At 48.9% G+C, this 23,683-nt stretch overlaps 2 protein-coding genes across 8 annotated transcripts in view; both read left to right on the top strand.

Annotated features, from left to right (window-relative positions):
- The window catches only part of HOXB3 (homeobox B3), a 57,968-nt gene extending 49,489 nt beyond the window's left edge, over positions 1 to 8,479 (top strand). For 5 of the 7 annotated variants that reach the window (XM_075774969.1, XM_075774968.1, XM_075774967.1 and 2 more), the window contains 2 exons: positions 4,520 to 5,073; positions 6,117 to 8,479. In XM_075774969.1, the coding sequence (XP_075631084.1) occupies positions 4,638 to 5,073; positions 6,117 to 6,883 (1,203 nt within the window). In that variant the 5' untranslated portion in view covers positions 4,520 to 4,637 and the 3' untranslated portion in view covers positions 6,884 to 8,479. Of the gene's footprint in view, positions 1 to 1,078; positions 1,540 to 4,519; positions 5,074 to 6,116 lie in introns of those variants that run through there. The other 2 variants (XM_075774972.1, XM_075774973.1) reach the window with 2 other exon arrangements.
- Positions 8,480 to 11,120: 2,641 nt separating this feature from the next.
- On the top strand, positions 11,121 to 14,845 carry HOXB2 (homeobox B2). Its single transcript, XM_075775227.1, has 2 exons — positions 11,121 to 12,394; positions 13,613 to 14,845. Exons 1-2 carry the CDS (start codon positions 12,001 to 12,003, stop codon positions 14,254 to 14,256), a joined length of 1,038 nt encoding a protein of 345 aa, XP_075631342.1. The 5' UTR covers positions 11,121 to 12,000; the 3' UTR covers positions 14,257 to 14,845.
- Positions 14,846 to 23,683: the final 8,838 nt, after the last annotated feature.

The raw sequence follows: 23,683 nt of genomic DNA, 5'->3' as shown, positions 1-23,683 counted from the left end.
TCCAAAGAGCCTTTGTGGTCCCTCTTTTTCTTGCTTTGCTAAACGTAAATTCCCCCCCGTCAGCACTTAACCCAAAGGAGTGAGCGCCAGAATTAAAGGAGGGAAGATAATTGCGATGTGAAACAAAAGTAGCACTTAAAAAAAAAAAAAAAAAAAGTGCAGACACCTAAATTCCTTGCCCTGCCTTCCTCCCACTCGCCAGCCCCTCCTCGTCACGGACTTTCCCCAAAACGCATCTTGGCGAGTTTCTGCTTTCGGCAGCCGTGTGGGAGCGGGGAAAGGCATAAATCTCCCGTGGCGACAGCAGCAGCGCCTTGCATAGCAATAACGGCGTTATTAATAATAGCAATAATAATCATCTTTATTGTTCAACACGCCGCTGCCTTGGCCTCCCCCGGGGGTGATTCGCACCCTGAACAATCCCCCCCCCCCCCCCCCAACCCCGCACCTACTCCCCGGCGGAGGCCGAGAGGAGCCCCCAGATATTGGGTCGCACAAACTTAACGCCGAAGTTACGCGGGGCTGCGGAGTTGCATCAACACAAGAGGTTCCTCCCCGGCTCCCCTCCGCCCTTGCAAACACCGGGGCCGGCGGCTCCCGTGTTCCCCCCCAGGCCCCAGAAAAGTGGGGTTTATTTGGGGGGGGTGGGGGGGGTGCGAGGAGCCAAACGCAGCCGAAGGGCCGGGGGAGGAAAAGCATCAGCGATTGAAAGAGCCGCGATTGCCGCCGCGGAAGGGGAGGGGGGAGACTATGACTATGTTGAAACGGTTTATTAGCATAAATTGACACCTAATTGTTAAACACGTGAATCAAAGGCAAGCTTTGCTATCTTTCTGCCTAGGCCTCTGTCCACCACGTCTGCAATTAGCATAATTTTTCACTAGTGACGCTGTTTGGGAGGCTCGTTGGCTTTGCCCGGCAATCCAAACCAAATCTTTATTTTTAAATATCCCCTTCGCTTTATTCCCCCCCTTCGCCCACCCCCCTCCCCACCGTAGCCTGGATTCTTTTCGTTATTATTTTAATCCCAGCCAAGCATTGCATAGTTAAAAGGGGGGGGGTGTGTGTGTGTGTTGTGTTGTGTTCAGCTTTTCTTTCTTTCTTTTTTTTTTTCCCTTCTCCTTTCCCTTCTTCCCCTTTGCTGTGGTAAAGCAGAGGCCATTGTTATCAGTGAGCAGCGCGTACCAGTCTATAGGGCAACTAGAATCTCAGGGTTTGTCCATTCAAAGCCCTCAGCTTTTCTGCACATCTTGGAAGCTGGAAAGCATCTTGATTTTTTTTTTTTTTTTTTCCCCAAACGGAGACAGAGAGACAATTTGAGCTGCCGTAACCGAAAGCTCCACTGGCTGAGCCCCCTCCCCCTCTGTTTTGGCTTTTTTTTATACATATATACATGCATATGCTGGATTTTTTTCCTCTCTCTCGTATGTTCCTTTAACGTTTTTAAAGGAAGGGGGTCATTCCTTGCTTATTGATTGCGTGGATGCTGGATGTGAAAATATATTATGTCTGCCTGTGCTTTGCTCGTCAGAGACTAAGGTAAGCCGGACTCAAATAGGCTATCACTTTGTGAATGGCGGAGTATATGTCCCAATGATTTATGACCATATGACTCCAATCTCGGTTCAAGAAGAGTTCACAAGCTTTAAGCTTCCTTCCACGCAGAGACTCTTTTGCAGCCCTCATCCAGGGCCCTTTTTTTCCCCCCTGCTTTACAACTGGGGAGTTCTGGTTGGGGTGAAGCTCGGTTGTGGGGGGAGGGAAGAGGGAAATTTTAGGAATGTGTCTCTATTTTCCAGGCATATCCATCGCAAGGCAGTCGCTGGGATTTGAGCTCTTTCTCAGCAGCCGACCTATTGTTAAGGGCACGTTTAGAATATTTATTATTAATAATAATTTAAATTAAAAGCGGGGCTATGCCTGTTTTCGCTGGCTCTGGGAAATATACCTTAGGAGGGGGCGGGGGGAGGGGAAAGGCGCTGCTCTTCTTCATAAACACAGTCAGGTTGTGAATTTCGGATTTCCAACATGGAGGGGATGGCTTTACAGGAGAATACGTCTGCCTTAGATTTCTTTAATCTTTTTTCCCCGACTGCTTGATTTTTTTTTTTTTTCCCCCGAGCATCCTCCTCCCCGCAGCTTTTTTCCTCTCGCACCTTCCCCTGATTTTTATTTCATTTATTTTTTTAAAATGTCTTTAAATCCTCGCGCTCAAAAGTTGCAGGCAAAGAGTTTGTGGTTAAATTTTACCGCTCGCAAAGTGAAACTTGGAGCGTGATGAAACACCCAGCGCGGATCCTGCCCGGGTTTAATTGGAACAGGAGATAATCGAATATTTATTATTCTGCCTGAGATTTTTTTTTTTTTAAACAATTCCTTGGAGTAAATAATTAGGATTGCGGCCGTCCTCGGCAAAGATAAATGAGCGGCATTTGTGAGGCGCTGAGAGATGAGGTACAAAGCAAATCTTCTGTGGAAGCCACAAGCGAGCGAGCTTTTGGGCGAAGGGGATTGTAAATTTATTTTATGGACATTTTAAAAAAAATCGTCGCTGTTATTTTTAGCTGCTTTAGCTGAGCCTCTCCGCTTGGTTCTGTTTTGGATTTGTTTTGTTTTGTTTTTTTTTTTAAGAAACCTATGCCAGACAGGAAGGCCTTGGAGAAATTCCCACCTCTGCCCTCGTAGATATTTTCAGCAAACCTATTCATAATAAAGGCGCTGCTGTTTGTTAATTAATTCACAGCTTCTCGGCTCGGGTAGTGGAGTCTACTTTTTAATAAGACATATTTATCATGGTGAGGAAACCAAATGAGAATAACTTCCAGCAAGGATATCATCCTCTCTGTAGACAATAATACATCTCCGTGGAAGATACAATACAGATTTGGGAATGCATAAAGGATTTAATCAGTGTAGAAAAGCGAAGCAGTCCCTTCGTGGGCATGTTGTCTGAGGCTGTGTTAGAAGTATATGGAGGTTTCATATGACATGACATAAGAACACAGCAGTCAGGGAAGGGAAAAAAAGATGTTATTTATTGTCGAGCTGTGGCTTCTGTTAAACCCCGGTACTTAGAAATATCGCATTAGACTTTATCTCCACAGAGTTTATTTTATTTTATTTTAGAGAATGAAAGAGCCCAGATAAAATTAAATATACAATAGATACAATTAAATATACAATGGATATCAATTTCAAAACAAAATGCACAGTGGCTCCTTGCAAACTCTGAGCTGCAGAGAGAAGTCACTGCCTTTTTGAAATACGGTTGCTGCTTGATTTATCCTCACACATCAGATTATTTTCAGGTCAAGACAGTTTTCATATTTCTAAGGGTATTTCTACTCTGTCTTTATGGTTGAGAAAGTTTATGTTTTGAGAAAAGAAAAAAAACAAAAGGGATAAAGAAAAATAAAAAGGCCAGAGAGAAAGAAAAAAGGAAGGTTTCATTTTGTAATTTGAGGGTTTGGATTGGGTTTTTAGACTTTTTTGAGCTTGGATTGAGGGAGGGAGGAACGATGAAAAATCAAAGGGTAGAAAGTTAAGAGCAAATGGTCTGGCGATGCGTTTGTTTTCCAAGGAAAAAAAACCCCAACAGCAATTAAACTGGTTTTAGAATCACGTCTTGCCAATGGTAGTTCCAGATTCAAGACTGATGAGTACAAAGCAGTGCAGGCAATGAAGGGGTATGTTTTCTAAATACAACCTGGGCTGCCAAAGAGAGAGACTGAAAAACAGGCCAAAGGAAGCACATTCTTGAATTCATGCCCCTGTTTAAATCTGCTGAAAATATTTGCACTGAATTCCAAAGACATTGTGTAAACAGCAAATCAAGCCAACTGTGTCAGGACACTGTTACCTGGATAAAACATATTGACTATTTGCTGTTTCCAGTTTAAAAACAAATATACTGGACAGGAGGCCCTACAATAAACTTAGCAGACTTTTAATTTCTGATGATATAATGTCTTGCTGGTTTTCATGCCTGTGAATAGCTGATTTGAATAGGTCAGGGATAAGAAAGCAAGACTTTCATTCCTTTCATGCTTGTAGCTAGCAATTATCCATTCTGCATTCTTATATTTACGTTCATTGTGTGCTATCTGGACATGGATGTGTATATGTGCACCCGACACACACATCTACATCTACATGTGTATATGTATGTACGGGTGTGTGTATACAGACAAATACAGAAGTAAATAGATGTATACAGATGAAACCACGTGTACTTACAGAGCATGTGTGTGGTTATACATCCTGGGTGCTATCCTCTAAGGCAAAAAAAAGGTGCAACCAACCAACCAACCAACCAGGAAAACTACCCCCCAAAATCAGCTCAACACTTTTGCACTGTAACATTTGCTGAGCCTCCTTAGGCTGCACACAGGACAAAATCTGCTCAAAGCATCTGTTCGCCCTGTTCTGCGGGACCCTATTCATGTCATGGGCCTTTCAGGCCCCAAGATGGATTCATAGGCCGGGTACTATTATTGTGTGTTTTCTCCTAACCTTTCAGGTCAGCTTCCAATAGACAGCTGGAAACGGCCTGTCACGTGGCCTTGGGGTGCCAATGTTCTGCCATAGGGGTGTCAAGACCCTGGTAGCCGGAAAAATCATTTTGGGGAGTCCTAGAGATGCAGAAGACAACGTACTACGACAGCTCCACGCTCTTTGGGGGTTACTCCTACGGGAGTGCCAATGGGTTCGGCTACGAGGGTCCCCAGCAGCCCTTCCAGCCGGCCTCTCACGTGGAGAACGACTACCAGAGGTCCGCCTGCTCCCTCCAGTCTCTTGGCAACACAACCCCGCACGCAAAAAGTAAAGACCTGAACGGGAGCTGCATGCGTCCAAGCTTGCCCCAGGAGCACCATCCGCCTCCCCCCGTCTCGCCGCCCCCAAACCCTGCCACCAACAGCACCAGTAGCAACAGCAATAACCAGTCGGGGAGCGGTAAAACTGCCCCCAGCAAAGCCAACCTCAGTGCAAACGCCAGTCTCACCAAGCAGATTTTCCCCTGGATGAAAGAATCGAGGCAAAACTCCAAGCAGAAAAACAGCTCCCCTAGCACAGGTACACTATTCTGCTTTTGTAACTGTCCGCTTTCCTGAACAGCGAGGTAACGAAGCCATCGGCCGGAGTGGTCTTGTTTGGAGGGAGGGGAGAGAGGGAGAGGATCCAGCGAGGATCCTGGTGCTGGGCATGATCCCAAGACTGCCAGCCGCATGCCCCGGCCAGGCTGAGCGAGCCTTGGCCCGTCCTGCAGCACTGACTGTGCACACTTGGTTTATTTTAAACATAGCCAAAGCACCACAGGGAAATACAACCGGGCGGTTGTACACAGCCAACGTCTGACTGTGCAGATACAGGTACATGAAAATGTACACCCACTGCTCAGCCTAGCGATGCTAAAGCGGAGAGCTTGTTCTCTTCCCACCTCCCTGCCTCCAGACACAGCAGTAAACATGGTGCTCTGAGTGTATCTGCGCATATCTAGAGCATATGCATAAACACATGGGTATTCCTGCACGCACACACGCACATCTAACCTGATTGAGAAAAAAAGTCAGCATGGAAATAGCACCGTTCTGACAAATATATTCATATAAACTTTGCGGCACACACTTCACTCTACGTTAATATATTTATCTCACAAAAAAGGTAGGTACAAATGGAATTTGGTGTTTAACAATGTACATGCAAATATTTGTGTTACACAAACACAAGACACACACAAGATGTGCTCGCATGTGTGCACTCGTACCTCGGCAAACAAAATACCTCCCAACACTGACCCGTGTTAGTATTAATTGGCTTTGCAGTGACTGCCCCCCTGCCAAATATTATTTTCTCAAAATTATCTGTTGGAAATAATCGACTCCTAAATAAATGGCCCTGGAATCCTTTTCTACATGACATGATCAAATTTTCATAAACCAGGGGCAGCTTTGGAGAACAGAACTCTTAATAAATGACATGATTATGGAGTGCAGGCTAATGCAAAGGGGTGAGGGAAGGGGGGGTCGAACTCTTGTGCCTGTTCCAGGATTTATTAAGAAACGATGCATTCAATTTCTGCATGTAAGTAATTATCTTTTATTTCATTTCGCGGCCAGCAGAAACCTGCAGCGGCGAGAAAAGCCCTCCAGGCTCCTCGGCCTCCAAGAGAGCCCGCACAGCCTACACCAGTGCTCAGCTGGTGGAGCTGGAGAAAGAATTCCACTTCAACCGCTACCTGTGCCGGCCCCGCCGCGTGGAGATGGCCAACCTGCTGAACCTCAGCGAGAGGCAGATCAAGATCTGGTTTCAGAACAGGAGGATGAAGTATAAGAAAGATCAGAAATCGAAAGGCATGGGGTCTTCCTCTGGAGGGCCTTCCCCCACCGGCAGCCCGCCCCAGCCCATGCAATCCTCCGCTGGATTTATGAACGCCTTGCACACCATGAGCAGTAACTATGATGCCCCCTCGCCGCCTTCCTTCAATAAACCCCACCAAAATGCCTATGCCATGTCAACTAACTACCAAAACCCCATCAAAGGCTGCCCCTCCCAACAGAAATACACCAACACGGCCCCCGAGTACGACCCCCATGTCTTACAAGGGAACGGGGTGACCTACGGGACTCCCAGTATGCAAGGAAGCCCCGTCTATGTTGGAGGTAACTATGTGGATTCTATGCCCACCTCTGGCCCATCCCTTTATGGTCTCAATCACCTGCCACATCACCAGGCTGCCAACATGGACTACAGCGGGCCTCCGCAGATGCCCCCGAGCCAGCACCACGGACCATGCGAGACCCACCCCACCTACACAGACCTTTCCACGCACCACGCTTCTTCTCAGGGCAGAATCCAAGAGGCGCCCAAGCTGACCCACCTGTGATAGGGAGCAAGGGACAGGCTCAGGTGAAGCGGATGGGACCCCACCATGGGGCATGGGAGAGGGGAAGAGGGCAGGATCGGCTTCAGGAACATTTGTGTTGAGCTGTTTTCTTTTTTTTCTTTGACAGGGCAATTTCTACCAGGTTGTTGTGCTTGCTTATTATTTCTGGGTTAAATTAGGCACAATTTCCACCCATTTCAGTATTTACTGCCAAGAGCAGCTCGCTCTCTCTGAAGAGATATACCTCCTGCGTTTCAACACAAATGCTTCTGAAATGGGTTTTGGGGTAGTTTTGTGGGAATCTAGCAGATTTTTAGCAGCAGCATCCTTCATTTACAAACCAAGCACAGATTGTCAGTGATAATTCTCGGACACTGGAAAGGAGAACAGTCAACCAGGCAAGTCCTTACAATTGGTGTCTGCATCTACGTAAACATGCACACGTGTATACATATGCAATCAAAAGAGATTCGCAAGAAAACTACCCTCCTCTCCAATTCCTTCTCAAGAGGAACCTCGCGCTGTCCTTTCCAGCCTTCAGAGGAAGGGCATCCTTTTTCACTGAGCAACCTCCCACCAGTCCCCACATAAACTGCAAATATACATACCTGCCAACGCGTGGGATTCACGCTCTTCCCCTCCAGCCCCTGCCTCCCCTCTCAAAAACAAATAATAATAAAAAAATTTTAGAATAAGAGAGGTCTAAGAATTGCAAAAGGTTTGGGAAACAAGTTTTCGAAATGCCTAAGCCTCCCTCCAACAATAACAGCAGTCCAAAGAGAGGAAGAAAGAGTTGACAGGTCTGAATATTTTCCCACCTTCGCCTCTGATGACATGAAGTCTCCATTCGACGACGCCAGGGTTTTTTGTTTTGGGGGGTATTTTTCTTAGGGTTCATTAACGGAAAAGCAATCTTAAGACTTAGAAGTCCTACGCTTCTTTCCTCCTCTTCTCTTGACCTTACGTGAAAACAGGGTATATTTGAACAAATGGAATGTCCTCCAATCGAAGCAAAAGTGAATGGATATCTAGTATTTGCTAATGCTTTCTTGTCTGGACATCTTTGTTGCACTTAGAGTTTACATATAATGGGTATAAAAACAACTTTGAAGGGCGTTCGTCCAACTCAGTCGAGACGTCCTTCAATAGGTGTGTGTTCTGGTGAACATTCATATATATTTATTGGTTATAGCCAGTTTAAAATATTTTCCTTTTTTTGTATTATTTATCCCCAATATTATGTATTTATATGAGGAAAAAAGAATCAAATTGTACTTTTTTAGTATTTACTTGTTATAAAGGACATTGTGTTTCCTTGTCATTGTACAACAAGCTTATTTTAGTTATTGTAATTTAGAAAGACCAGTAGTTTTATGTTACCTTCGTACTTATGAATAATGTAATTAGTTCTACTGGAGGCATGAGAGCAGAACCAGACTGTAATTGTATAGTCCTGAATTAGAAGAACTATAGCTAATCCTTCCCTCCCACCTCACCCCTCCTCTTTGGAGATCTTTCTTTGTTCTTATAGTAGTTATTTTCTTTCCTTGCTTAAGGGTTGTCTGTTGAACAATTCTTGAATAAACTTTCTGTTATCAATTTTATCTTGTCCTATCAGTCGGACTTAAAGGCATAAATAAAGAATGTGTACGTGAAAATAGCGAAGAGAGCGCAGGAAAAGGACGACTCGAAATGGTTCAGAGTCCAGACTGCGGGGTGCGGGTCTGGGTCCCCTTTTGGGGTGAAACCCCGGGCGTTCGGGCCAAGAGGGGCCGGGCCGGCCCCGCCGCCCCCTCCGCGCCCCCTCCGCGCCCCCTCCGCGCCCGCGGCCACAAAGGGGCGTCACGTGGCGCCGGGGCCGGGCTGCGATTGGGCCGCGAATGAAAACAAAGGAAAAGGATTAATCACAAAAAAAAAAAAAAAAAAAAAAAAAGCCCCAGAGTTTCCATGCGGGGACCTTAAAAGTGAAGAGAAAATAAATGACTTATTGTAATTAATTATTATAAAAATACAGGCATGTACCACATGCACACAGACATACATGTGCACACACATGCACACAGACATCCACACACAACTACACCCCCTCAGACTAACACACACATCTAAAATTGTTATTAAAAGGGGGGAAAAGCCGCCGCCAAAGGTTACATTATCAGTGGAAGCAAAGGGGAGAATAACCCTTTGCCAGCAGCGAAAGCAGATGGGATAATACCGTGAATAATTTACTTTTTATGCTCTAAAGCCCTAAGAAAACTTATATTAAAGCAGCGAGGGACAATAAAAGTTTTATGGTTCTGGAAAGGGAGTGAACTGCTTGTCAGGCTCGAAATGCTCCGTTTCTGTGGCTGCTGAAGAGGGGAAGGTCCCCTCCGGAGGAAAGGAGAGGGGGATTTTGATTGCTGCCGGGAGAAAAGGGTGAAAAGGCTGTAAAAGGTACTGAAAAAAGGGCTGGACTGTAGAAACAGGGAGTGTATGTGTGTGTCCATATTTCATACACCTGTGTGCACAGCCAGGGACATCCAGAGGTGCCTGGATAAACCCACACATATAAAAAGGTCGAGTGGAGAAAGCTTTGCATGAGAAATGATCTTGTATTTCTTTCTATCCCTGATCTCTCTTAATAAATGAAGTTCCAGGTTAATAATTATAACCTTCGCACAATAATAAATAACGGTATAACACAGAGACAGGGCTTGTTTTTCTCCCCAGGACCGGGGCTGGGTTATGCCCGTCCATGCAGAGAGCAATTTACCATTCGGGGATACTGTAATTTAAAAGCATGAAGGCGTGCAGGCTCTGATTGGGATCGGCTCAGAGAACAGGAGCTTGGGTTGGGCTGAGGTTTGTCGTTGGCTTCCCCCCCCCATTGAATATAATTTTCCCAGTCTCGCATCCCGGTCGCCATGTTGCTGGGGTTTGTGTCAGGGATTCCCAGGAACTATTTAAAATGGGGAAAAAGAAGCCAATTCCGAGGCTCAGAGCGTGACACCTCTCAGCTTCTCGATGAGCTCCTTCTCCTACAGCTCCTCACATCCACGGTTTAATTTGCTCCGCAGCATTAAAGCAGCAGGCCCGAGTTTGTCTTACAATTATTGTATTTCTCTATCGTTCACTAACCTTGTGGATTTATTCCTATAAGGTGATGCCTTTCCCCTTAAGCAGAGTGATATTTTTTTTTCATTGCCTCCGTGTGGTGCGTGGGAAAAATCCCTCTTTCCCCAAGAGATTCTTTTTTTTTTTCTTCTTTTTTTTTCCTTTGCAACTTTAATGTTAGCAAAAGCAGCGAGAACAGTTGAGAGCGGCTGGAAAGAGTTTCCTTTCACATCCCAAACTCTTTCTCTGCATCCCAGCTCCCCAGTGAACCCCACCATCCCTCAAAGAGCAGGGAGGAACCAGCAGCCTCATGACAAAGCCCAACACCCCCAAAATACCACTTTAATCCAAACAAGCACGAAATAATAGGAAACTCAGCTACGAATTTTTATATCAGTCCTGATCTGCCAAGATTGAGTAGATTTATGCTGATTTCGACAAGCGCATTCATTGATCCTACATATTTAAGGAAATCCTCCCTTCAATCGAGCTGCATTTTGTAAATGTTTTTTTTTATTTTCTTCATCCCTTTGCTAAACTGCACTTCGGCCTCGGCTTCAGCTTTAGATTTATTATGTGTTTCTCAGAAACCCTTGCCACCCACACAGATGCTTGAACTGACAAAAGTTTCTAGGCTTCTCCCCGCGTGAATGCAGCCTCCCAGTCCCTCTCTGCTGCAAAATGGGAGAAATGGAGCTTGAACAAACAAACTACAAACCAGCCACATCTCCATTCTGCAGCAGGCGCTTTATTTCCCTCCCGCCCCCCGAAATTTTTACTTTCAGGCCCTTGGATTAAACATTTTAAATCTTTCTTGGTTTACGTAACTCTTTTGAAAAAGCCAAATTTCTTTGCTGAGTGAGTTAGGCTGAGCTGTCAAAAGTCAAAAAGATTGATCGTTTCTCTCTTCTTTTCAGTTTGTGTGGACCCGGGCACTTTAAAAGGAGAGGGGAAGAAAAAAAAAAAAAAAAGAAGTCTTCCTGGGAAGTGCCTTTTCATTTTTTTAATTTATTTTGTAAACTCTGGAAGTGGAGCTGTTTTTTGGCGGTGGGGGGAAAGGGGGGAAAAGATGAGAAGGAAGAAATGTGATTTCAAAGCTATCCGTGGCCTTAAAACATGTTTGGCCTTTAAGGTAAGTGTAAAGGGTCCATTAAGTCTGGCTTTAGAAGCAGAAGGATTATGCTCTTTCTTTAAAAGTAATGTAACCAGGTAAATCGGGCTGGTCTAACTATACTTGACTTGAAAGCTCACTTGATTTCCTAAGCGCTAGACTCAGACACAAACCTCCGGACCAAACCCTCCTGCTGGCCTGAACTTTCCAAGCTCTGCAAAATATATATCTACGATATGCAAATGCACACAGGCAGCCCCGGCCTCGGTTGCCAGACCCGAGATCCATCCCAGCTCGCCTGCGGTTTAGGCTGCATTTCCCTGCCTGCCGGCGGGCACCTCGGGGGGGGGCAAAGCCCCCTTTCCCACGCCTGGTGTCGTGTCTTCCCCACCTCCCGGGGGTACAAACTCTCGGGAGCTCAGCGAGGGCGTCTGAAGCCGCCCGGTACAGGCAGGGCAGGCAGCACCCGGCAGTGCAGGCAGCACAGGCAGCGCAGGCAGCGGCTGCCCGCCCACTGGCCCCGGCAGAACGGCCCGGCAGCCGGCGGCCGGCCGAGGAGGGATGTCGGGGGTGTGGGGGGGAGGCTTTTCTGGGGATCTTTTCTAGCCTCTTTTTTTTTTTTTTTTTTAATCAATTAAAGAAAATAATGCTTTCTGTTTGCCACCAGGCCCCGCCTGCCATTGGCCAGGGCTGGCCACGTGACCAATTGGCTGCAATTTCGCCCCAGTCTCGAGTTTAATAGAGCAAGGTCCCCATACGCCTGTATTATCAGCAATATAACAATTATAAAAAGCCCGAGAACCATCATCGTCACTGCCATAAAAACTGAGGCCCTCAGATTTCTTTCCCTCTCCCCCTCCTCCTCCCTCTCCCCCCTCCCGCTTTTTAAACCCTGGGCCCTGGAAAAGCCATGAATTTTGAATTTGAGAGGGAGATCGGGTTTATAAATAGCCAGCCTTCGCTCGCAGAGTGCCTGACGTCTCTTCCCGCTGTCCTGGAGACATTTCAAACTTCATCAATCAAGGACTCGACATTAATTCCTCCTCCTTTTGAGCAAACCGTCCTCAGCCTGAATCCTTGTTCCAGCAGCCAGGCAAGACCGAGGAGCCAAAAAAGAGCATCTCATGGCCTGCTCCAGCTCCAGCCCCAGCCTCCGGCACAGCCCGGCCCCTTGGCAGCGGAATTCCCCTGGATGAAGGAGAAGAAATCGTCCAAGAAAGCTACCCAGGCTCCATCCTCTTCTTCCTCCTCTTCCCCCCCATCATCTTCCTCGGTGCCGGTCCCTGCCGCAGGATCTCCTGCAGGTTCGTATAATGAGGGGGTGTGAGGGGGTGTTTGCTGAAATCGGAGAGGATCCGAATAATAAACAATCCCCCCCCCCGCCCCAGAGCAGCCCTACCCCAGCCCCCCCCCCCAACAGACTTTGCCCCGCACCTCCCCCGAAACCGTGTCACGCAATAAAATACACCGCAGCAATGCACACAGCCGGGGGGGGGGGGGGAGATATTTCTCCTGCCTCCTCCCCCCGCAAATAAAAAAGCAAATTGCTGTAACTTCTGGGAAAGCGGAGAGGGAGAGGGGTCCGGGCGAGCCGGGCTCTTTCTTAGCTCCAGCGGGGGGGACCTGGCAGCTGAGCCACGGCTCCATTTCCTTGACTTTCCCTCCCAACCCTGATTTTTTTTTTTTTTTTTTACAGCCTACAGGGGGGGAAAAAAAACAAAAACCAAACAAAACCAAACTCCAAACCAAACCAAATCCGAAAGAAGAAGGGAGGGGGGGAAGAAAGACGGGTGGGTAATACGGAGGATGCTACCAGCAGGATGGGGAGGCGGAAAGAGCGAGAGCACGATTCTCGGCGTCCAGCCCGGTGGGGAGAGCTAGCTCCCCATTGCAAAAGAAGATAAATACACCCCTCAAATCCCTCCCTGCCCCCCCCCCCCCCATAAAGCAATAGCCTCTCTCCGAGGCGCCCCTTGGCCGGGGAGCTCAGCAGCCCTGGGCAGGGACCCTCCTTCCCCCGGGACAAAATGTTTAAGGCACAATTCACTGTTTCAGTATTTTAATGGCACGGTTCAGGTAAAGGCTCGGGCAGGAGAAGGGCGGACACCGGAGCTCATTGGCCAGATAATACAGGAATAATGAAATCAAAGCGTCCGTCCCCGAACTACCGGCAAAAGGGGAAGGAAAAAAAAAAAAAAAAAAAAAAAAGGAAGGAAAGGGTCGAAATTCCCCTTGTCCGCCAAGGTGGCAGCGAAGGAAGGTCTCGAAAGGGAGAGGCCAGAAAGCAAAATCCTTTCTCCTCCTTGGGGCAAGGGGACCGAAGAATGATTTCAAACCCTCTTCCACAGTGGGAAGAGTTTAATTAAACATTTTTGTTCTCCCGTAGCGGCTCCCCCTTCTCCTCATGCTCGTTAGCGCCGGGCATGGCTCTGCCCTGCCCGCAACAGGGAGGGGACGGATCCAGACCCTCCACTTGCCCCCGCTCTCTCTCTTTGCAACGTGCGGTTTTCTATGTGTTTAAGACATCCAGGGGCTGGCAGACACCAGCGGCTCCAGGAGGCTCCGGACCGCGTACACCAACACGCAGCTGCTGGAGCTGGAGAAGGAATTTCACTTCAACAAATACCTCTGCAGGCCCCGGCGGGTGGAGATCGCGGCTCTGCTCGACCTCACCGAACGGCAAGTCAAGGTCTGGTTCCAGAACCGCCGGATGAAGCACAAGAGGCAAACCCAGTACAAAGAACCGCTCGACGGAGATCTCGTCTACCCCAACCTGGACGAGGGCAGCGACCCCGCGGAGGAGGCTGAGGAGAGCCCCGCTTTCGGGCCGGCTCCGGAGCCCGGCGGGCCCTACCAAAGCAACAAACCGGGGAGCGAGGAGCCCGGGAGCCCGAGGTTCGCGGCGGCCGGGGCGGAGGGGGCGGCCGCGGGGGAGCCCATCGCCGCCGCCGGCCCCTCGGACCGTGCCTACCCCGAGAGCCAGGACTCGCCTTTGTTGCCAGAGCTGAGCATCTTCTCGGCAGAGTCCTGCCTGCAGCTCTCGGAGGGGCTTTCCCCCGGTCTCCAGGGCTCCCTGGAGAGCCCCGTCCACTTCTCCGAGGAAGACCTGGACTTTTTTACAAGCGCACTTTGTACTATAGATTTGCAACATTTAAATTTCCAATAGCGACCCCCGGTCCCCTCATCCCCCCGCCTCGCCGTTTCTGCCCCTTCCAGGCGCACCAGCCCCATCCCGAGCCACTGCCAGCCCCCCCCAGCCTCCTGTGAGGGGAGGACACCCCCAGAAATAAACCCAAGCCGTCTCTCGTTCAATCACCCCATCCTGCCCGCCAAACTCTTTTAAAGCTCCTCACGCTGTGGGACCCGAATCACCCTCCCAATGTTTATTCTAGAAGGCTCACACGAAAGAACAGCCCGATTTTTGCTAAGTGCAGGTATTTAATTGTAGTTTTATTTTTTTCCTTATTTATTTGAAAGAAAGCACCCTACAGTTCTCACGCACATCAGAGATGTCAGCCCCCAAGAGCAAACATTTGTAAATCCTTCAAGCGACTTTCTCAGGAATCAGAACGAGACTTTTAGATTTCTTAATAAAATAAAAATTAAAACAAATAAAAATCAACAGAGGAATTTTCCTTCCTCTTTTTAAGTTTTAGATGTAGACTATTTATTCAAATCCTTTAATAGTAAATGGCAAATTATTTATTGTACATTATTTTCATAGAGTAAATAAATGTCTTTATAAAACCAGGAAACGTGTGTTGCTGCATATTTCATTCGAAAATGTGCTAATTTTTGCCTAATTCATTCGCCTTCCTCTTTCCTGCGTTGCAGTAATGATGTCCTAATAATCTCCTCGTGTGCATTGAGAGGGGAGACAAAAGGAATTGCTCCCAACTAACATTTTAAAAGGCGTCGGGAGTCCGAAATATTTGCTGTCTTCAGTTCTGTTTGCATTTTCCTTGAGGTTGTTTTTTATTTATTTTTTTATATATATATATTTAACTAAATCAAAGCAGATTTGTTTCCAATTTTAACATCTGCCGTTATAGTTTTGTAATCCCTCCTGTAAGGAAATCGCTGGATAAAGGGATGGAAAGCAACACAAAGGCAGCGATCCGAGAGGCGCTGGGGCCGCGGCGGGGGCCGCGGCCGCTCCACGGAGCCCACGCACATTCCACGGCCCGTGTTGGGGGCGGCGGGGCCGCGCGGTTCCCCGCGACGATCCCCCCTTCTCCCCCAGCCCGGCCTGGCAAGGCGAACGCTGCTTCTTGCCTTCAGCCCACTCCTCCTCCTCTCATCTCTTGCAGCAGAAAATACAGACATGCCATATCGCAATTATTGGTGTTTTATTCGTCCCGGACTGCAAAAAAGGCGGCGGAAAGGGAGGATTTTGAGTAAGTGCAAAAAATCCACCCTGGGAGGGTGGTGTGTGCCGGCATTTTAGTCAACAAATAAATGCTATTTATTGAGGAGTAAGAGATTAGCCTGAAAGAGGCCTTTCTTTTTTCCTCTCCTCTTTTTTTAGCAGTACGAACCAGCCCCCCCCCCCCGCCCCCCACCAAATCTGTGATCTCCTTCCACCGCAATTTGTGCTGCTCTGTCCCGGCTGGCGGTTCCCTTTACGAAAGCTTTCTCGCAACATGTAATTTTAAATACAAAACTCATATATCAGGGAGGGAGGGTGAAGCAAGGGGGGTGGGGGTGGGGAGGCTTATGAATGAAAAGGGGTCAGCGCAGAAATCAATCGCGGTGACACCCAAAATAAATCATATTACGTCTTTGCTAAGTCATTGGTGCTTCCTCAGACACGGCAGAAATTTGGTAGGCGTTCAAGCGGGGTTTGGGCGAAAGTAACGCGGAAAGGAGAAGCCGGGGGGGCCGCGTGGGGCAGGGGGCGAGCGGCCGGGAAGGGGGGGGAAGGACCCGCGGAGGCGGCCTTAAAATGGCGCGGGGAGGCGCGGAGAGGAGCGGAGCAGCCATGCCAAGCGGCGTTGCCACCAGCCCTTTTCTTTAGGGTTAGGGGGGGAAGGCGAAGCCCGGGCCGCCCCCCCAGCTCCTCCGGCCCGCAGGCTGCCGCGGGGACCCAGCCGCTCCCGGCGGGGCTCCGGGCCTTCGGGGGCTCCCCCCGCCGAGAGCCGGGCCGTTCTCTGCTTTGCTCGGTGCCTGGAGTTGGCCTGGGCGGTGTCTCCCCCAACCCCGGAGTCCCCGGGGAAAGCGTGGAGTCCAGGAAACTTCCGCGTGGTCGCCCGGTATTTTATTTCGGATTAAGAGCATCAGAGCCAGGCTTGCTTTCTGCTTCGGGTTGTAAAAAGAAATAAAATGACATAAAGAAAGCCCTCGACAGATGTTTTCGAAATTGCTGTTCGCAGATCTGGATTATCTCTTCCCGCTGTAACAAAGGGGGGTTGATTTTACGGCTACCTTCTTATTCTTAATAATATTACCAGCCTCTTTCCATACCAAACGAGCAGACGTTTCAAACCTGCTAGCATCTCACTCCGGGAATGAGTAGGTTTATATTGAAAATCGAAGTAGATTGCAATTAAACTATGCAAGTGAACATTACTTAACACCTTCCCATAAAGAAAAGGAAGCCTCTAGTGCACAGCTTGCACTGCCTGCAGACGAGTTGCCTTCGCGTCCTAGCCTGGGAGTCATCCCTGCCCCCCCATCGCGCTGCCCTCTCTCTCCGATTCCTCTCGGCTCTGAAAGTCCCAGAGCCATGCATGGAAAGAAAGCCCAGGCACAGCCCAAGTACCACAGAAGGCTATTCATTATCTTTAAGTTTATTTAATATCTCCAGCTTCTGGAACATACTCAGCGGCAGCGTTGGCACTGCCAGACGTTGTCTATCAAAGCGCCATTTGTTCCAGTGCTTTACATATTTCCCCTCTCGCCTCCTCCCCCTCGCAATCCTGAATACAGGCTTGTTGGGGGACGGCAGGAGCAGGGAATCAGATGGTCGGGGCTGGCCCACGCCAAGAGCCCCGAGCGCCGCCGGGCAGCCCCGGGCCGGGCCGGCAGCCCCGGGCTCGCAGCGGCGGTGGCGGCTCAGCCCGCCCGGTCCTCGGGGCCGCTCCGAGCCGTTCTGGTTCGGATCATGACTCTGTACATCCCCTTTGCCTCTCCAGAGAAGGGAGCTTCTTTTTCAACTTAAAAATACGTGTACATAGATGTATCTCTGCGCAAATCGATCTTGCAGCGGATTTCCACAAACACACACGCCCTTTCCGTGGGGAAGGGAGGAGGGGAAGGGAGAGGCGCAGGGGAGGGGACAAGAGGGACATCGTCCTCTGCAGGGTCCCCCCCTTGCACGGGGCTGGGAGGGGGTGGCCTCCCCCCCGCCAGACGGAGGAGGCAGCACCGGGGTGGGACGAGGGCGGGGAAGGGGCTTCCACGAACCCCCCAACGTAAACCCTGACACCTTATCAATACAAATCTCTAACAAGGGGCCTTCTGTAGATCATAATGACTTCTCAAAGTTGCTGCAGGTCTAGAAAGCATGCCAGTCACAGCCACAGATCAATTCTACACCCACGGAAAGTGACTTAATAAATGGAACCTCGCCAGTTATTATCCTTGCTAACAGCAGGCCCCTTCTTATTTGTCCTAATTAGCAAGACTGAAATGTCGGAGGAAAGAAGGGGAATATTCAATAAAATCTAAATTATTGAATGACTGTAAGATTTCGCCATTAGTTCAGCCATTCTTTACCTTCTTCAAAATGTCAAACAAATGGGGAATGCATATTTGCAACCCTGCCCTTCTGTTCTGTGCAACTGGAGGGCATATATTAAGCATATTAAGCGTATTCAGCTCTTGATCGTTGTCAAAACACTGCAATTGCCTCACGATTATTAACCTAGAAATATGCAAATGAGATACCCTCGCACGTGTTGTAGGGATGCTAAAGTAATATTTATCTTGTGCTGATCTAGTCTGGGGATGCGTTTGGTAAAGAGCTACTAGACGCCCTGAAGATGTTGAACCAACCCGTTAGAGCCATGGGAAAGCTCCAGGCGGAAAACCTTCTGTGAAGGAAACGCGGGCGAGACAGCGAGGCAGGAGCTGAGCCTTTGATGTGTGAGGTGGGAAGAGTTAACTTCTCCTGGGAATCATCCCGACCTCCCTCCTGAGCTGCCGGTGCCAGACTCCGGCTTTCCGGGAATATCCCTGCAGTGACCGTTTTCTCAGCTGAGTTGTAGCGTCCTTTTCCAGCACTTAACCGCATCCCAGTCCTCAACGGCGGGAGCTTGAGGGACGCTCCTAATGCTCCATCACCGTCAGAGGAAGGAGCTGGGACACGGGACCTTCTTCTGCTTGCCATCCCAGCACCTCCCGCATCCATCCCAGCTTTGCCGGTTGTGGGTTTTTTTTTTCTTTTTCTTTTTTTTCCCCGCCCTCTCTATATTAATTGAAGGGGAAAATACAGAGTGCCGGGTCCGGAGAAACTAACTTGAGAATCGCTGCAGTTCGGCCGGGTGATTCCAGGTTTCAAGCCCAGCGGGATACTGTTTAAACTGACGCTGGTTGCTGTTAATAATGCTGACCTGCAAATACCAGCAACACTGACGAAGGTGTTAATAAATCCATGCACTTATTAAAGGGCGGGTTTAGGTGGAGCTAGCCGACGCCAGGCCTACCAGGTGCTGGATCTGAATGAGGTTTGGGACCCCTCGGGTTCAGTCCCGGCCCTGCACTCCCCTGGAGCTGCCCGAGGCCGGCCCTGAGCCCAGACCCAGCCGAGCCCGGGCAAGGGTCCCTCGGTGTCGCCGAGCTGCCCTGGGGGAAGCCAAGGACCGCCTGGAGCGGGGCTCGGCCGGGATGAGGAGCCCATAGTGTCTGGCCGCTACGAGGAAGAGCAGCACTGCCCACAGGAGCAGCAGACACAGACCTCCTCTCCCACTCTCACCGAGAAGGCTTAAATGAACCTCATTAGCCAGACGACCCGGTTACAGACACAACTCTGCCCCGGGGACCACAGAGAAATAGCCGATGCGATTCACAGGGAAACAGGACAGGTTCCCCAGAGCCATCGGAGGAGGAATTTGATCTTTTGGAGCAGGAGGAGGCGGGATTTGGGTGGTCTGTGCCACCCTGAAAAAGAAAAAATATCGAAAGAGGCATATCTCACCCAAATCCTCTACTCAAAGTGTTGGTCAGGAGACCAAGAACACAAACCTTGTCCCTCTCCTGGCTAAGAAGGCTCCCACCCCCTCCGGGGGATGCTGACCACCTGTGGAGCGTCCCCGTCCGGGGAGACACACGACATGGTGTGGAGCCGGTCACGGTGCCGGTCCCTGCCCTGACCCGGCCTCCGCGGGGAGGGCACGGACCGGCCGGTCCCCGCCGCTGCGCCCGCCCTGCTCCCGAGAGCGGCAGAAAATTGTTATATCTTAATTGTCTCGTATTTATTCTGCAACTCGGAGATAGCCTGGTGCTTGCAACTCATGAGAAGGGTTCCTTCTGCATTTCTTCGGGTTCCCAAACTCTGAAGCATTTTTCCATATACTATTTTATTTTCCCCTCTTCAGTTTTTAGCCCCAAATATAGCTTAGCAGGCTATGATCTAACCAAGACACATGCCGAGGCTATAAATTTGTCTGACAATTTCTAGGGACAAGTCCTTTTTGGTGATAACGAAGTCCGCAGCCAAACACGCACCCCAAGCGTCAGCAGTGCTTCTTATAAATCACCCCGCCAGGAGCCAGAAGTGACATTTCTTACGCACGACACAAACTTTCTCCACAGAGAGTTATATTTAACTCCAAAACGAAGCATCTGAAGACTCTGAGCACTCTGGAGCCTTTGGAAATGTCTCATTCATTCTGTGTCGCCTGCACAGAAAGCTCCCCGGTCTGTCTGGGGTAAAGACTTCTTACAAGAGGTGTTCCCACAAACCGCCTTCAGAAGGGCCCTATCCTACAGGACAGGAGAGTTGTTCGAAAGCAAACAAACCATCTCTTAGGGGAGGGTGAGACGTCCCTTCCAGGCTGCTGCAGCCCCCAGATTCGTTGGGCCGCTTTATGCCGCTAAAACGGAAAGACTGGTCTCAAGCAGAGGTTTCTTTCAATAAGATGTCTTCATCGGGTTGGAACAAAAGGAGTGGTTTTCCCTAGGGGACCAAAACCCGCATCTTGCTAATTTACTAGTGAGGGGCGGTGGGTGTGTTTCCAGCCCGGGACAGCGAGCCGATGAGCTGCCCCAGGTTTTGTCACACCGCGTCCCTCTGCCTGGGGGTGGATGGAGGGGTCCAGGCTACAGGATGGCTTCGGTGGGCATGAGAGGTCCCCCGCCACCAAGAGCTCCGCGCAAAAACCATGTTATGCTGCTGCTGACCTCATTTCTTATCTGCTCATCAAATACAGCCTGAGGTTTAGGGGCGGTGGGTCCTGAAGTGCTTTAGGCCCGCACCAGCTCTCGGGGAGTGGGAAAGCAGCTCTCTGCGGAGTGCTGCACACTCAGTGCCGTGCAAGGAATCTGGACCAACAGGCAAGGAAATGATTTCCTCTGCCTCCCATGGACCAGCCGACCCCACTCCTGGACAGCACAGTTTCTTCTTCCAGGAATCAAAGAGCTAAAAATTCCCCGCTCCCCCTCTATCGTTATTAATCTCCAGATAAAGGCAGCCGCATCCCCAAAACGGTGCTGTCTGTGGTTTAGGGGGTAGGAATAACCACTGCCTCCCTCAATACATGTGAAAATTAAGTGATAAGTATCATGAAAGGCTAAGTAACTATTTTGGGTGTGGGCGTGTAGGACAGAGCTCTGATAATTTGAGAATCTCCACCTACACCTTTTCTTTGACCTCCTTCTCCCTCTGAAGTCCCCATAAAGGAGGTTTTAAAAAAATAAATGTGTAAGTGCTTAGGCTCACCCTGCGATTGGTTGTTAACAATAAACTGATATTTCTTTCTCCTGCAGGTTATGAAGGTCTGTACCGAAACTGGGTCTCACACCTTCTCCATAAGGGGAATTAAAACCAATAATAATCACAGCAGTAATTTGATATAGGATCCAGGGCAAGAGGCTAAGAAAGAAATTTGGAAAAACGATTCCTAAGCGATTCCCAGTGTGTCTGCAAGCACGCTGACCGTGCGGCTTTCGAAAATACCGCGCAGACGCCACAAGCCATGCATTTTGGGGAAGATCATGTCATTTTGGGGAAGGGAGCCGGAGCCGGAGGGCAGCGCGGGCTCAAGCACAGCTACCCCGCTCGCCCTGGCCCGGGTCGTCAGTCTGGCAGCCCCGGGGGTGCTCCCTGGGCAGGGGGTGGGAACCCAGCACCTTCTGTCCCGCCTCACCCCGAGATCTGCCCGGGCTCCCACAGCAGGTAAGAAGTGAGGGGCCTGAGCAGGCTGCGGAGAGGAGCAGATGGCGAGCGGCCCCGCAGTGCAGGGAGGAGCGGGCAGGCAATGGCTTCTTTCTGGGAGGAAACCGGTTCCAACACCTCATCTTTCGCGATCTGACAGTTACCTCAACAGAGGGACAAAAAAAGGCTTTGCCAAAGTGACTTCAGCTCCGCACATCCCCTCTATCTTCACTTTCCCACCCCCCCCCTCTCTCTCACCAGTATCTTGGCTTTCCCCAAAAGCCGGGGTCGGAGTGGCTCCCAGGACCTCATTTCATTCCCTGTTCGGGGATCTTTGCTGCGTTTCACGGCAAAAATTTTGATCTCGTCCTATCCGATTTTTTTCATCAGCCGAAGAAACTGTGCTTTCACCCCAGATCTGCCTCAGGTCTAAACGTTGGTTTAACCTTCCCTGGGAGGAGATGTATAGCAAAACTTTCTCCTCCGTAACTCCGCAGCAGTGAGTTCTCTCGGAGCTAATTCTGAAACTCCAGCAGACAGCTGCATTTTAATGACATAAAGTATCCCCTTAATGTAACGGTGGAGTGAGATCATGGTGGAAAATTATCAGACAATACGAAACAATTGATTCAAGGATGAAATAAACATCTATCCTTTTCTTTTTTCATTTTACACCCATAAATCATCTATTGTAAGCATCGTTTAAATATAATACATTCAATTTAAACGTGAGTGCAACATAATATAAAAAGCACTCCTGGAATCAAATTAGAAACCGATTTCTTTTGCAAGGGGAATGACATGAGAGTTGCTCTGAATCTTTATAATTACTTTCAGTTGTTTTATGCAAAAAAGGAGGTAGTGAGTTTCAGAGAACATTTGTAACCTAAAAGATTTTCTTCTTGAATATCTCAGCATCAGCAAAGTCGGCAGAATAAATGAATAAATAGGCACGCAGCTCTGGAAATAGTTTTCTCATTCTTTTTATTGAAGGACGAGAGTTGTAATTGGCTAAAACTCACGTTTTCTCTCAGAGGGATTTAAAGGAGGGAGGAAGGTTGATGCCATGCCTGCCTCTGTTGCAGTTTCTTAACAAATGTTACCCCAACGTGTTGCATCAGCCAAACCTACCAATTAAAGGACGTGTTTATGCCTTTCAAAGTGAACTTTTGGCCTGAGGGGGGAAAAAAAAGAGCCCTCCTGGTTCTTCTTAGAGGCTGAATAACCAGTAAATATCCTGACAAGTAACAAATGACTGTGGGCGTCATATTGTTGGGTGCTCTTGTCTCCCTTCTGCTAACAAGTAAATAAATGTTGCCTACCTATGTTTCCATTCTCTGAGCAGTGGAGTGGCCGGCCTGAAGTCAGTGTCTTTCCACCTACTCATCAGCTGGACTCTTCTGGGGGAAAGGTCCAGTCTGACAACGGATTCGGGGAAAGATCAAACCAGGTTTGCTATGGAAAAGCAGAGCTTACAGTTCCAGCATTGGTTAAAGCCCTTAAAACGTCTCCTGTTTTCAGTAACAAATGTGTAGATAGGTGCATGGGTGAGTGGATGGATAGAAAGATACGTAGATAGACACATGGATAATTTTCAGTTCAATTCCTCCAACTGCTAAGCTGGGCATGGTACTTCTCCAACAAAAGACATTTTGTCTTCCTAACTTTATTTCATTGCCTCATTAGAATATTGATTTAATTATATTGCTTTTACCCACACTTGCCCTAGACACAAAGCCGGTGTGGCAAAATTAAAACACATGGAGCATATTTTTCTTAGGAGCTTTTGTTAGACTCCTCATCCCAGCAAACGCCAAACATGTTCAAGCCACTTTCTAGGGAAAAGTTTCGAAATGAAGAAAAGAGCATCCTTTTGTGCTTGGGGGGGAAGAGTGGCCAGACCTCCCTTCCTCTTTTCCCTCTGCCTTTCTTTTTCTCACATGGAGCTACACGGAGGGGGAAACCTTTTTAAGTTGGGGCAAGGGGAAGTTCTGCTGAAATTGGCTAATCGCATAACTTGGGGGCCTTTTTAGCACTTAAAACAGTCGTGGATAATTCTAATTCTTCCCCAAGCCCTTCTTCCCCTCCACCTCCCCGCACCCCACCTCCATCCTCTCTTTTAAAGTCTTTGAGGAAAGATTTTGACGTATTCGTGTTGTTATCAGATTGATGGGCAGGGTTTGATTGAAACCCCTTTGTCATGCAAATGTCAGGGCCTTGATGGATGAGCTCAGAGATGTGACAAACTTCAGGAGCCCCTCGCTCATTGGGCTGGGGG

This window comes from Balearica regulorum, chromosome 24 (genome assembly GCF_011004875.1).
Source record: "Balearica regulorum gibbericeps isolate bBalReg1 chromosome 24, bBalReg1.pri, whole genome shotgun sequence".
Taxonomy (NCBI): domain Eukaryota; kingdom Metazoa; phylum Chordata; class Aves; order Gruiformes; family Gruidae; genus Balearica; species Balearica regulorum.
This window is presented reverse-complemented; position numbering and strand designations above follow the sequence as displayed.